Here is a 14,200-nt window from a genome sequence, read left to right on the forward strand (position 1 = left end):
AGTTGGAAGGGACCTCTTGGGCCATCTGGTCCAACCCCCTGCTCAAAGCAGGATTCGCTAAATCATCCCAGTCAGATGTCTGTCCAGCCTCTGTTTGAAGACTTCCATTGAAGGAGAACTCACCACTTCTCGTGGCAGCCTGTTCCACTCATTGATCACTCTAACTGTCAAAAAGTTTTTTCTAATACCTAATCTGTGTCTCCTCCCATTCAGTTTCATCCCATTGCTTCTACGCTTTCCTTGTGCTTGTGAACTGACCCATCTAACTGAACCGCCACTCTGAGAAAACGCTTATGAGCTGCATGGATGGGTATATAAAAATAAATCTTTATTTTTATATAGCGCTAACATATTCCGCAGCGCTTTACATTTTGCACACATCATCATCACTGTCCCCGATGGGGCTCACAATCTAAATTCCCTATTAGTATGTCTTTAGAATGTGGGAGGAAACCGGAGTGCCCGGAGGAAACCCACGCAAACACGGGGAGAACATACAAACTCCTTGCAGATGTTGTCCTTGGTGGGATTCGAATGAGCCACCGTGCCGTAGTAGGCGTCTTTTAAATCTAACACCACCATAAAGCAGTTTTGGAACGGCAATTTTATTGTGGACTTAATTGTTTCCATTTTAAACGGACGTATGACCAGAAACTTGTTGAGGGCCTTAAGGTTTATTATAGTCCTAAAGGAGCTGTCTGGCTTGCGGACCAGGAACAGAGGGGAGTAGAAACCCTTCCCCCATTCTCCCTCTGGAACCTCTGTTAGGACTTTATTGCCGCATAGGTCATGAACCTCAGCCTCCAGGGCAGCTTGTTCTGAAGTAGAAAACCTGAGTGGGGTGATTTTAAATCGATCATGGGGAACCCTAGAGAATTCTAGTCGCAGTCCCACAGCTATCACCCCCAGTCTCCAGATGCTATTAGAGATCAGCGACCAGGTTGGGTAGAAGGCAGCTAGTCTCTCTCCTACCGGGGCAACTAGTCATTGGGGCGGCTTTTTCGTGTCACGAGCTGGACCTTCCTGGCGCCCCCCTCCAAACATGAATCCTGTACCTTTCCTTCTTTTCTCATCCCATCTGCCCTGATCTCTGGACGGCCTTCTACGGAAATATCCTTTCCTGGTAAAGGGACGTCTATAAGAAGGATTCGGCAGACTGGGAAATTTCTTTTTGTCATCCCCAGCTTTTTCTAATAATTCGTCCAGGACAGGGCCGAATAGATACTCCCCCTCGCAAGGAATGGAACAGAGACGGGACCGGGCCTGAATATCTCCCGGCCAGCAATTTAACCAGAGCGCTCTTCGCGCTGCATTAGATAGACCCGCGGCTCTAGCCGCCATCCTTGCAGAGTCTGCTGAAGCATCGGCTAAAAACGCAGCGGCATTCTGGATGATCGGCAGATTTTTTCGAATGGATGCTCTTGAGGCTCCGTCTTTTAGCTCGGAATCGATTTGATCTAGCCAGACCATCATGAATCTGGCTGTACTGGTGGCAGCTATCGCTGGTCTTAGTGCGCCTGCTGACATCTCCCATGTTCCTTTTAGAAAAGAATCTGCTTTTTTATCTAGCGGATCTTTCAAGGAGGCCATATCGTCAAAGGGTATGGAGGATTTTTTGGACGCTTTGGCTACTGCTGCGTCTAGTTTCGGGGCCTTATCCAATCTGCTTACTACTGGGTCATCAAAGGGGTATCTCCGCTTGAAAGCTGGTGGCATGGTGCCCCTTTTTTCAGGTCTCTTCCATTCTCTGTCTATTAGGCTCTGGACTTTATCATTTAATGGAAAAGCCCTGCGTTTTCTGGGGTCTAGACCCCCGAACATTATGTCCTGTGCTGAGAGTTCCCGTTTTGTGTCCGCTACCCCAATGGTGGACCTTATTGCTTTCACTAGTATGTCCATTTGATCTAAGGGGAAGCGGAACCGGCTAGAGTCTTCATCCGAGGAAGACGACGAGGAGTCCGAGGAATTATCGCCTTTCTTAGGGGTGACTGAGGCCTCCGAGCCTGAAACACTAGCCTCTCTTCTTCTAGAAGGTTCCCCTTGAGATAAGACTTTCATCTCCGACCTGATTATCTCCCTCAGGCTTGAAGTGAAGTCAGGGGTCTCTTCCGCTACCTGCTTAAACGGGGGAGAGTATAAGGGCCTGACAATCTACCCCTGGACTCCCTGTCTCTATCAACCCCTACCGTCTGTCGTATGCATGGCTGACATAACTTTTTAGGGTGGCCATCTGGTAGGGGGCAACTACAGAGGGCACATTCCCTGTGCTTCTGTTTTCCCGTAGCTTTCTTCCCCTGCGAAAAAAACATAAGGGAACACTGCATCAGGGTACATTCACGGAGATCTCTTACCCATGCAGTTGAAGCACGGATCACGGAGGGAGGCAGGGGGATCCTTTAGTCTGGAGGAACTTCCGCGGCTTTGGCCGCTTGTTCGTCTGTTTCTTTTGCTGGCCACTCGTATGTGGTTTTGTTGTGGCCTGTTTCTGCGGGCGCTCCTGCGCCTCGTCCTGCTGGTCTATGGGGGCTTCCGTCGTATCCATCGCTGGGCCCTTCGGAAGCACCCCAGCAGCGTCCCCCCTGCCTTATATGGCCTCTTGGTGTCCGGGTCAGCAGGGATCTGGCCATGGCACCACCCACCCGGGATTCTCCCGTGACCCCCCCCCCCACCTTACCCAGGCCGCCGCCCGCGACACCCGGACAGGCGTGCACCCGCGGCGCGCATCGGAAGCCGGCCGGCACCCGACTTCCGGTTTCTGCGTTCCCGGCTCCGCCCCCTTCCGCCGCGTCACTTCCGCCGCTCACCAAAGCTTTGCGGGAGCGCGCGCGAAGGAGCCGGCGCGGCGCCCCCCGCCCGAAATGCCTCCCAGCCCCGCGCGCGCCGCCATGACCGCCAACCAGGCGCCAACGTCGACCGGGAGGACCGGACCCGGGGGAGCGCACCAGGAGGGCCCGGGGCATACGTACCCGGTGCTGGCGTTCTGGAGGCGGTGTCCACCGGACCCTCTGCTCCACCTGCTCCGTCCACTGCCGTGGTGACCTACCCGGCCCCACCGTGGCGCTTCCAGGGACCCCGCACTGACCGAGGTAGGAGACCCCCCCGCTACCTGGGTCGGTCAGCCGGCCTGGGAATCCATGACGACTCCATGACGGACGATCTGTAGGGAGTCCTGTCCTCTAGGAACAGGAAACCAACTGATGCGTGGGAGAGGTGCCACCCTTTTGTATCTGTAGGTTTCCTGTTCCTAAAGGGCGGATCCCCTCTCTCAGGTGGTGCTGTCATGGTCGACCGAATAAAAATATTCTTTATTCACTCAATAGAAATGAGGTTTAAAAGCCAGCATGAGTTACAAGGCATGCGATCGATCTACGCGTTTCGAGTGGCTAAGCACTCTTAATCATGATACGCAGCTTTGTCCATGGGTAGATCTTATATACTCTATCCGGTCTGCACACCGGTTAAATAATTAATTAAAACAAATATAAAACAAATGGAGAGAAAACTAACAATCACAATTAAATATAACAATTTGATTCATTAAGATAAAATACTACTGAAGGCGATAATATTGTATCTTTTTTTATTTCTTAATTTTTATTCATTATTGTCTTATTATCTATGAAAAAATGAAGCAAACTTCTGAAATAGAAGAGAAACATAACAGATCTCAATGTTGCAACCATTCACAACAGTAAAATTCACAGATACAATTTTTTCAAAATACATGCGGTTTTCAATTACATGTCAAATTTTTTATTTCTTTTTTGTGCAATGTTAATTTTAGCACAACAAACCATTTTTTTGGGTATACACATGTATACAAAAAAAAAAAAAAAGGATCAAGATTACAAAGATTTTTTCAGGGACTATTTCAATTAGCGCACCAAATGTGCACACAGCCATAATATATTCGTTTAAAGAGGAGATGGAAAACTCCAATTTGCACTGTTCTAAAGAATTTTTTTCACTGTATATGAATTTTTTGTTCATATACACAGCCAAAAAAACATTTAATTATTTTATTCCCCATCATACACCAATCATAAAAATCCGTTCTGATACATTTATTGAAAAGTCATTATTATAAACTTTCTCAAGACAGAAAGATGGAAAACTTCAATTTACACAAAAAAAAAAAAAAAAAATTTTCGTTATGTTTAATTTTTAGTTTGTATCTACAACCCAAAAAAAGGGGTGAGCATTCGGTTATTATATTTCCCCTTCATGCACTGAAAAAAACCGTTCTAATGCATATATAGAGAGATTATTATCATAGACTTTCCCAAATAAATGAAGCATTTCCTGAGTAACTGATCAACACAAAATTATGTCGAATATTTTAGTTTTTATATTTTAAACATGCAGATTCGAAAAACGGCATGAAAATACAGTTCTATGCACAAAAAATACCCTATGAAAAACCTTGCAAAAAACTACCATATTCCCACATACTTTGATATATATTTAATCAGAACATGAGGATTCATTATAAATGTAATAAAATAGATATTTCAAAGAGGAAAGGGTTGATAAGTGCTAGTCTAATAAAAGAGCATGGTGTCTTTTCTTTTATTCAAACCTCGTGGCATACTGGTGTTTAATGTGAATATCCACCACGCCTCCCTATTCCTAAGCACAGGTTCTAAGTCCCCACCTCCAATCCGATTGTGGACTTTCTCAATCCCATATACTTTTAATGAGTCCAGTTTTTTACTATGAGTCTCAAAATGTCGGGAGAGCTGTGATATGTTTCTATTCATATTAGCATTCTCTACATCAAGAATGTGCTCTCTAATCCTAGTTTTTAACGTACATTTTGTGCTACCCACATATTTAAGTCGGCATGAAGTACATTCCATGATATAAACTACATTTTTGGTGTTGCAGTTTATGAAATCTTTGATGTCAAATAGATTACTGTCATCAAAATCTCCAAATTTATCACACCTTTTGGTATAGGTACACATCTTGCACTGACTGGCAGCACATTTAAAAAAAACCCTCGTTTTCAACCAATTGCCCGTATGTTCTTGCCGAGTACAAAGAAAACTTGGTGATAAACTATTTTTTAAGGATGGTGCTTTTCTGGAAACTATCCTTAGTCCTTTTTTGATTATTTTTTCAATATCTGGATCTTCTTTTAAAATTGCCAGGTTATCCTCAAGTATTTTTTTAATATTGGAGAACTGATTACTAAATTGTAACACTATGGTTATAGGATTAGCAGAATTTTTGGACAGTTTATGCGAGTCTTTAAAACGAGATTTTTTTGAAACAATCTTTTCAGCCCTGTCTAGACTCCATCGATCATAACCTCTCCTACCCAAACGTTGTCTAATGTCAGAAACTTCTTTTTTATAATCAGAGGGACAACTACAATTTCTCTTAGCACGCGTCATTTCACCCACAGGAATACCCTTAATTGTGTGCCTGGGGTGATGACTTTTTGCATGGAGAATTGTGTTCCCAGCTGTCTCCTTGCGATATGTACGAGTAATAACGGATTTGTTAGGTATGCCAGTCAGATTTAAATCCAAAAAAATCAATAGTGGTCTTTTCATGTCGTGTTAGAAATCTTAAATTCAGAGAGTTGCAATTGATATACGCATCAAACTTCTGTACTGTTATTATATCTGATTTCCAAATAATGACAGTATCATCAATGTATCTACCGTAAAACTGTATACAATCAGTGTAAGGATTATCAAGATTGTAGATATACATTTCTTCCCACCAACTCATAACGAGATTTGCTAGGGAAGGGGAATATTTAGCTCCCATGGATACGCCATTTACTTGTGTATAGTAATTCTCATTGAATATAAAATAATTGTTGGAAATCCACAAAAAAGTGACATCCAAGATGAAATCTTGGAAGTCACACGAGAAATTACTATATTTTTGTAAATGAAATTTTAATGCGTTAATTGCTACTGTGTGTGGAATCGATGTGTAGAGAGAAACAACATCAGTAGTTATCCATGAGAATTTGGAATCCCAGATTAAACCATCCATTGAATTTAATACTTCTGTACTGTCTCTAATAAAACCAGGGACCCTCTGAACCAAGGGTTGTAGAAGCAGACCTAACCATTCCCCTAGTTTCTCACTCACAGATCCTATCCCTGATAAAATCGGTCTCATGGGTGGAGGAAAGCTTTTTTTATGGGTTTTTGGTAACGCATAAAGCGTTGGTGTAACTGGATTTAACACCTTTAGATAATCCCTCTCTTTCATAGTAATAAAACCCATACAAAAGCCTTCATCAATAATCTGAAAAATACGCTCTTTGATATTAAGAGGATTCTCTAACATACGTTTATAAATCATGGGGTCATTAAGCATATTTTCAACCCAGTTCACATAATCATCCCTATTCATAAGGACAATTGATCCACCCTTATCTGAATTCTTTATTATAATATTTTCATTTGACTTCAGTTCTAACAGTGCTTTTTTCAGGGACGGCCTCAAGTTACTGCAGGCACAATTCACACCATGCGTTTTTTCAGATAATTGTCTAAGATCATTTTCAACAGCACTTTGAAACCTATCCATCACAGGTCTCCTTGCTTTAACCGGATAATAGTTTGGATTAGGAATACTCATGCCTTTTGCTAAAGAAACAGCAATATCAACATTTGGCACGCTTTCATTTTGTAAAGCCTGCAAATTGATAATAGACATTTGTTCTGGAAAGGAACAATTACTATAAGTATTTTCAAAATTCACATCATTTTCCACAATATCATCAGGGTTATCTTCAAAATGCAATTTCAAAGTAATATTCCTAATAAATCTATTAACATCACATATTGTGGAGAAAAGATTAAAATTACAATTAGGAACAAAAGAAAGTCCAAATGAAAGTAACTCACGTTGATCAGCAGTTAGATTCAATGATGAGAAATTAACAACATCAAAGTCACCTAACGTGGATTCCTCAGATGATATCTTTGCGTTATTCTTGATGTTCCTATGCTTCCTTCCCTTTCTCCTTTTTTTCTGGATCTGTTTCTCTTGTAATATGAGTTTTTTGACTGCCTCGTCACATCCATGTCAGAGTCTGATGTAGCTCCATTCGAAGTTTCAGCATCAGATGAACTGAAAGTCACTTGTCGGGGAGTTTGATTAACACTGGTGTGTCGTTTAGGTCTTCGTAGTATAGACCTGGGAGACTTGTTAGAATTTTCCCATCTCCCCCATTCGTACACCTGCTCTTTGGAATAATCAGATAAATCACGCTCCAGTTTGCGTTTTTTAGTATCCATAATCTTTTCCTCAGTTTTATTAATCTTGATAGTAGTATTGTGCAAAAATTCCTCATAAACTTCTTTCGATAATTTATCTTGCGCATTTGATTTCAAGATATCAATTTGTTTTTGTAAATCTTGCAAGAGAATTTCTTCATTTCTTATGATTAGGGAAATCAATTTCAAGGAGCAGTCCGATAATATATTATTCCATTCTTGTACAAACCCACCTGAGTACAGTGTACTAGGGACTTTTTTAACTCTAAGTCCTCTTGGAATAATGTTTTTATCTCTATAATTTCTTAACGAACTCACATTCCACCATATCCGATTTTCCTTTAGCATAAGTGCTAACAAATCCTCTAGCTCCACATTTGAGCTTGTTGAAACGTGCAGATTCAGCGGTAAACCCAGCAAACTGTTTGGCAGCTTTATTCTGTCTAGCTTCATTTTCCATGGTCAAATAGCCAAATAAGAAAGTCTTTTATGATGCCAGCACTTCCTCTTGTGAAATAGAGAAGGGAAGCCTCTGGGTGCACGGAGACACTTGAAGCAATAAATCAGGATACAAATCCAGCTCACCAGACATAGCATTCCAACATCGGAGCACAAGACCGCTGTGTCAAAGCGCACAATCCAAGGCAATGAGAAAAAACTTTGTCCAGCTCCACGATGTAGTGAAAAATATTCTTTATTCACTCAATAGAAATGAGGTTTAAAAGCCAGCATGAGTTACAAGGCATGCGATCGATCTACGCGTTTCGAGTGGCTAAGCACTCTTAATCATGATACGCAGCTTTGTCCATGGGTAGATCTTATATACTCTATCCGGTCTACACACCGGTTAAATAATTAATTAAAACAAATATAAAACAAATGGAGAGAAAACTAACAATCACAATTAAATATAACAATTTGATTCATTAAGATACAACATTATCGCCTTCAGTAGTATTTTATCTTTTTTTATTTCTTAATTTTTATTCATTATTCTCTTGTTATTATCCATGAAAAAATGAAGCAAACTTCTGAAATAGAAGAGAAACATAACAGATCTCAATGTTGCAACCATTCACAACAGTAAAATTCACATAGATACAATTTTTTCAAAATACATGCGGTTTTCAATTACATGTCAAATTTTTATTTTTTTTTGTGCAATGTTAATTTTAGCACAACAAACCATTTTTTTGGGTATACACATGTATACAAAAAAAAAAAAAGGATCAAGATTAGAAAGGTTTTTTCAGGGACTATTTCAATTAGCGCACCAAATGTGCACACAGCCATATAAAATATTCGACATAATTTTGTGTTGATCAGTTACTCAGGAAATACTTCATTTATTTGGGAAAGTCTATGATAATAATCTCTCTATATATGCATTAGAACGTTTTTTTTTTTTAGTGCATGAAGGGGAAATATAATAACCGAATGCTCCCCCCTTTTTTTGGGTTGCAGATACAAACTAAAAATTAAACATAACGAAAAATTTTTTTTTTTTTTGGTGTGTAAATTGAAGTTTTCCATCTTTCTGTCTTGAGAAAGTTTATAATAATGACTTTTCAATAAATGTATCAGAACAGATTTTTATGATTGGTGTATGATGGGGAGTAAAAGAATTAAATGTCTTTTTGGCTGTGTATATGAACAAAAAATTCATATACACTGAAAAAAATTCTTTAGAACAGTGCAAATTGGAGTTTTCCATCTCCTCTTTAAACGAATATATTATGGCGGTGTGCACATTTGGTGCGCTAATTGAAATAGTCCCTGAAAAAATCTTTCTAATCTTGATCCTTTTTTTTGTATACATGTGTATACCCAAAAAAATGGTTTGTTGTGCTAAAATTAACATTGCACAAAAAAGAAATAAAAAATTTGACATGTAATTGAAAACCGCATGTATTTTGAAAAAATTGTATCTGTGAATTTTACTGTTGTGAATGGTTGCAACATTGAGATCTGTTATGTTTCTCTTCTATTTCAGAAGTTTGCTTCATTTTTTCGTGGATAACAAGAGAATAATGAATAAAAATTAAGAAATAAAAAAAAGATAAAATACTACTGAAGGCGATAATATTGTATCTTAATGAATCAAATTGTTATATTTAATTGTGATTGTTAGTTTTCTCTCCATTTGTTTTAATTATTTAACCGGTGTGCAGACCGGATAGAGTATATAAGATCTACCCATGGACAAAGCTGCGTATCATGATTAAGAGTGCTTAGCCACTCGAAACGCGTAGATCGATCGCATGCCTTGTAACTCATGCTGGCTTTTAAACCTCATTTCTATTGAGTGAATAAAGAATATTTTTCACTACATCGTGGAGCTGGACAAAGTTTTTTCTCATTGCCTTGGAGTGTGGGAGGACACCAGAGAACCCGGAGCAAGCCCAGGAATACACGGGGAGAACATACAAGCAGGGGATCAGAAACAAAACGGTATACAAATTGAGAGGGTTTAATAGTGCACCAAGCACCCTCATTTGCATATCACAGAGGTTTCAAAGTAACCAAAACAATGAAATACTCTATATACTACTAATGTGACTTTGATATGGGCAAAGTCCTCTATATGACAGTAATTCACTTAAATTTGCATTTTGGGAGTTATAGACTCCCTTTAATGACCAATCGGTTAACAAAATTAAAAAGATGGGCGAGTGTCCGACACCTGTCACCCCCACTGATCAGCCATTATCAGCTCTGGCCATTGACATACATAAACACTGCGTGGAGCCAGAATGTAAAAGCTCCATACAATGTGTAATGGCCATTCTCTGGTACCGCAGCACAGCTTATCCACTTAAAGCATCCGAGATTGGCCACTACACAGTGTACGGAGCAGTTAAATTCAGGCTCTGTACACTGTTTATATCTATCTGCTGTCAAAGCTGATCAGTGGAGCTCCTGGGAATCGGACTCAGAACCACAACGATCTGATACTGATGACCAAATCTAAGGGAGGTGAAGTTTTCAATGTAATAATTTTTTAAAACCCATGAATTGGTGCCCATAGATTACCAAAACAATGCATCTGAACCCATTCTGCAATGTGAAGACACTTCAACAATGCCTAGACTGACCACGGGTCCTGACCCAAACTTAGAGCCTTGTAGACATATGAGACTGTAAGATCAGGACAGGAGATTCACGATCAATCCAGGTACTGTGGTTTGCATACGGACCACAAAATACATCCCTATGAACCAAGCTTCTCTCTGTCTCAGAACAATAATCATATTAGTGATGCTTCATTGAATCATTGTCTTCCAAGTGCCCCAGTGTCTTACCTCATGTAATTTGATGGCCTTTAGAAATGTTGCATTTTGTTTAATATTCTTCAGCCTTTGACGCTCATATAGAGACAACATTTCAAGATCCTGAAAAGACAAGATACTGCTAAGTGTTCCAATTTAGGCCTGTTTCACACTTCCGTTTTTTCAAATCCGTCAAAATCCGTTGGTTTCCGTAAAAAAACGGATCCGCCATTTTTTTGCAGGATCCGTTTTTTTTGTCCCATAGACTTCCATTAGTGGTTACCGCGGATCCGTCAAAAAAACGGATCCGTTTTTTTAAAAACGGATCCGTTTGCATCAGTTTCCGTCAAAAAAACGGAAACGGATCCGTTTGGCGGACACAAAAACGGAAGTGTGAAACAGGCCTTAGTTTTTTAGTTTATAAGGAGTCATTCGGCACTGCTGACTTACACATTGGAAGTCAATGGTGCCGACCATGTTACAACCTCACACATGTAGCGAGACGCATGCATAATCACCAGCCAATTGTACCACGAATGGACACTTGCCATCAATTTCCGTGGTTAGTACATTACTCAATAAGAGACTGTACCTGCTCATTAAATTGGTCACTGTCGGACTTTTCTGAAGACAACTCTTCTTGATCTTCATGTTGCACATTTAGCAGAGAACGATCTGTAGGCTGGACATCTTCATGGTCACTGTCACTTTCATTGGTGGCCTGCTTTTCTAGTTCATTTTTGGTTTCTATATTCATTCGAACAAGCTGAACTCTAAGTTGCTTCCTACAGACTGCTTTTTGGTTACAATCTTGCTGATCATTGTTCCTTGTAAATTCTGGGGTAGGATGTAGAAGTGCACTCTGTTCAACAGGAGATAGAACCATTTTGTCATGACCATGACCGTTACCTAGTGCAGGCACCTGTCAGTGAAAAAAAATAGTTTCATATTATTTAGATAAAAAATATATCTGAAAGAAAAAAAAATGGTTAGTTTCTATAGAACTGATGCCCGTACCTGAAAAAGAAGCTGTGGAAAAAATAAAGGAGGGTGATTATTTTGGTACTGCAGAGTATGGAATATTTCACTTGAGCGGCTTCTGTAAAAAGTCCCTGTAATAAATGTTATATTAAAAAACACCAATCAAGGAAAAAAACCCGAATCATTGTATGAAGTTCTGATTAGGCCTGGTGAATATGTGGATCAGGTAAATGGTCTTATTACAATGGGGGAAGAAAAAAATAGAAATTGTATAGTCTCGTGGAACCTGCCCAGGCCGGTGGCAGTTCCTCCGTGTCCAAGAGAAAATAGCACAGTCACGGACCTGTCAGCTGCAAAAGTTACCTTGCGCAATGTCCAGATGTGAGACTTCACTCTCTGTAGTGATCCATGCAGTAACAGTAAGGGCAGCTGGAGATGAAGTCCCAGTGGCCACGGTCAGTAGCTGCGTCCACGCTGGTTTGCGCTGATGGGAGCAGGACCTGGCGTGACACGGGAAGTCACGAGATAGAACATGACCCGGCTTGCTGCGGGCTGCAGGAGAATCCGGATGGCTCTGTCAGTGCGATGAAGTCCGCCGGCAGTGAGAGACTCTCGGCAGCCAGCATCCTAGGATGCTTTTTGGTCCTTTCTGCCTTCCGTACTCCTCTATTGCCAGCAGCAAGTTTGGGTCACGTGTGATCACTTGACCTCCTGCGTCACACCAGGTCCCGCTCCCATTATCACATACCAGCGGGGACGCAGTTACCGTATGAGCAACATGTGGTGCCCATTATACTGTATGGAGCAAAACGTGGTGCCCATTACACTGTATAAAGCAATATATTGGGCGCATTATACTGTATGGAGAACTATGTGAGGCCATTATACTCTATGGACCACTATATAATACTGTATAGAGCACTACATGGGGCATATTCTGTATGGCGCACCATGTGGGGCCCATTTTACTGTATGGCGCACCATGTGTGGCCCATTATATTGTATGGCGCACCATGTGGGGCCCATTATACTGTATGGCGCACTATGTGGGGCCCATTATACTGTATAGAGTACTATGTGGGGCCCAATATACTGTAGGACTATATGGGGATTACAGTTAGAAAATCAGACTGTGATGGGGTCATTCTTTGCCAGGTGGATTGAGTGAGGGGTTACAGTACGGTGGGTCATCATAGTGTGCATGTGGAGGAATTCACTATGAGGGTATCATACTATGTTTGGGGGTACTTTTGTTTGCATATTTTATCTGTATTATTAAAGGGTTTTTTTTATCTTTTGTTATAACATTTAAATTAGGGCATTGGGTCATATGCTTTTTACTGCTCTTACATAACTTATTATTCCAATATTTTATTCTTAGATCTATTAATTAACCCCCAATGGTAGTTTGCACGTTAATGACCAGGCCAATTTTTACAATTCTAACCACTGTCCCTTTATGACGTAATAACTCTAGAACGCTTCCATGGATCCCGGAAAAAAAAAACGAAATTTGGAGAAAATTTTGAAAATTTCACAATTTTCCAACTTCGAATTTTTAAGCCCTTAAATCACAGAGATACGGCACACAAAATACTTAATAAGTAACATTTCCCATATGTTTACTTTACATCAGCACAATTTGCGAACCAAAATTTTTTTTGTTAGGAAGTTATGACCAGCGATTTCTCATTTTTACACCACCATTTTATTTTTAGAGACCACATCACATTTGAAGTCACTTTGAGGGGTCTATATGATAGAAAATACCCCAAAGTGACACCATTCTAAAAACTGCACCTGTCAAGGTGCTCAAAACCACAATCAAGAAGTTTATTAACCCTTCAGGTGCGTCACAGGAATTTTTTGAATGTTTAAAAAAAAATAAAAATAATGAACATTTAACTTTTTTCACAAAAAAAATTACTTCAGGTCCAATTTTTTTATTTTACCACGGGTAACAGGAGAAATTGGACTGCAAAAGTTATTGTGCAATTTGTTCTGAGTACGCTGATACCTGATATGTGGGGGGGAACCACTGTTTCTGCGCACGGCAGAGCTCAGAAGGGAAGGAGCGCTGTTTGACTTTTTCAACACAAAGTTGGCTGGAATTCAGAACGGGCGCCATGTCACATTTGGAAAGCTCCTGATGTGCCTAAACAGTGGAAACCCCCCACAAGTGACCCCATTTTGGAAACTAGACCCCCCCCCCCCCAAGGAACTTATCTAGATAAGTGGTGAGCACTGTGAACCCCCAAGGGCTTCACAGAAGTTTATAATGTACAGCCATACAATTAAAAAAAAATCATTTTTTCCACAAAAATGATCTTTTCACCCCCAATTTTTATTTTCCCAAGAGTAACAGGACCCCAAAAGTAGTTGTGCAATTTGTCCTGAGTACGCTGATACCCCACATGTGGGGGCAAACCACTATTTGGGCGCATGGCAGAGCTCGGAAGGGAAGCAGCGCCATTTGACTTTTTTGGCTGGAACTGAGATCGGACGCCATGTAGCGTTTGAAAAGTCCCTGATGTGCCAAAACAGTGGAAACCCCCCCCACAAATGACACCATTTTGGAAACTAGACCCCCCCAAGGAACTTATCTAGATATGTGGTGAGAATTTTGAGCCCCCAAGGGCTTCAAAGAAGTTTATAACGTACAGCCGTAAAATTAAAAAATCATTTTTTCGACAAACATTA

At 40.6% G+C, this 14,200-nt stretch overlaps 1 protein-coding gene across 4 annotated transcripts in view; it reads right to left on the reverse strand.

The window, feature by feature from the left end:
- Positions 1 to 14,200, reverse strand: part of WDR76 (WD repeat domain 76) — a 286,518-nt gene that overhangs the window by 234,582 nt on the left and 37,736 nt on the right. For all 4 annotated transcript variants that reach the window (XM_073569001.1, XM_073569000.1, XM_073568999.1 and 1 more), the window contains exons 5-6: positions 11,112 to 11,441; positions 10,553 to 10,642 (exon numbers count right to left, since the gene is read on the reverse strand). In XM_073569001.1, coding sequence (XP_073425102.1) covers positions 10,553 to 10,642; positions 11,112 to 11,441 — 420 coding nt within the window. The remainder of the gene's footprint in view (positions 1 to 10,552; positions 10,643 to 11,111; positions 11,442 to 14,200) is intronic.

Source organism: Dendrobates tinctorius, unplaced genomic scaffold (genome assembly GCF_039654945.1).
Source record: "Dendrobates tinctorius isolate UK_male_01 unplaced genomic scaffold, ASM3965494v1 ptg000022l, whole genome shotgun sequence".
Lineage (NCBI taxonomy): Eukaryota > Metazoa > Chordata > Amphibia > Anura > Dendrobatidae > Dendrobates > Dendrobates tinctorius.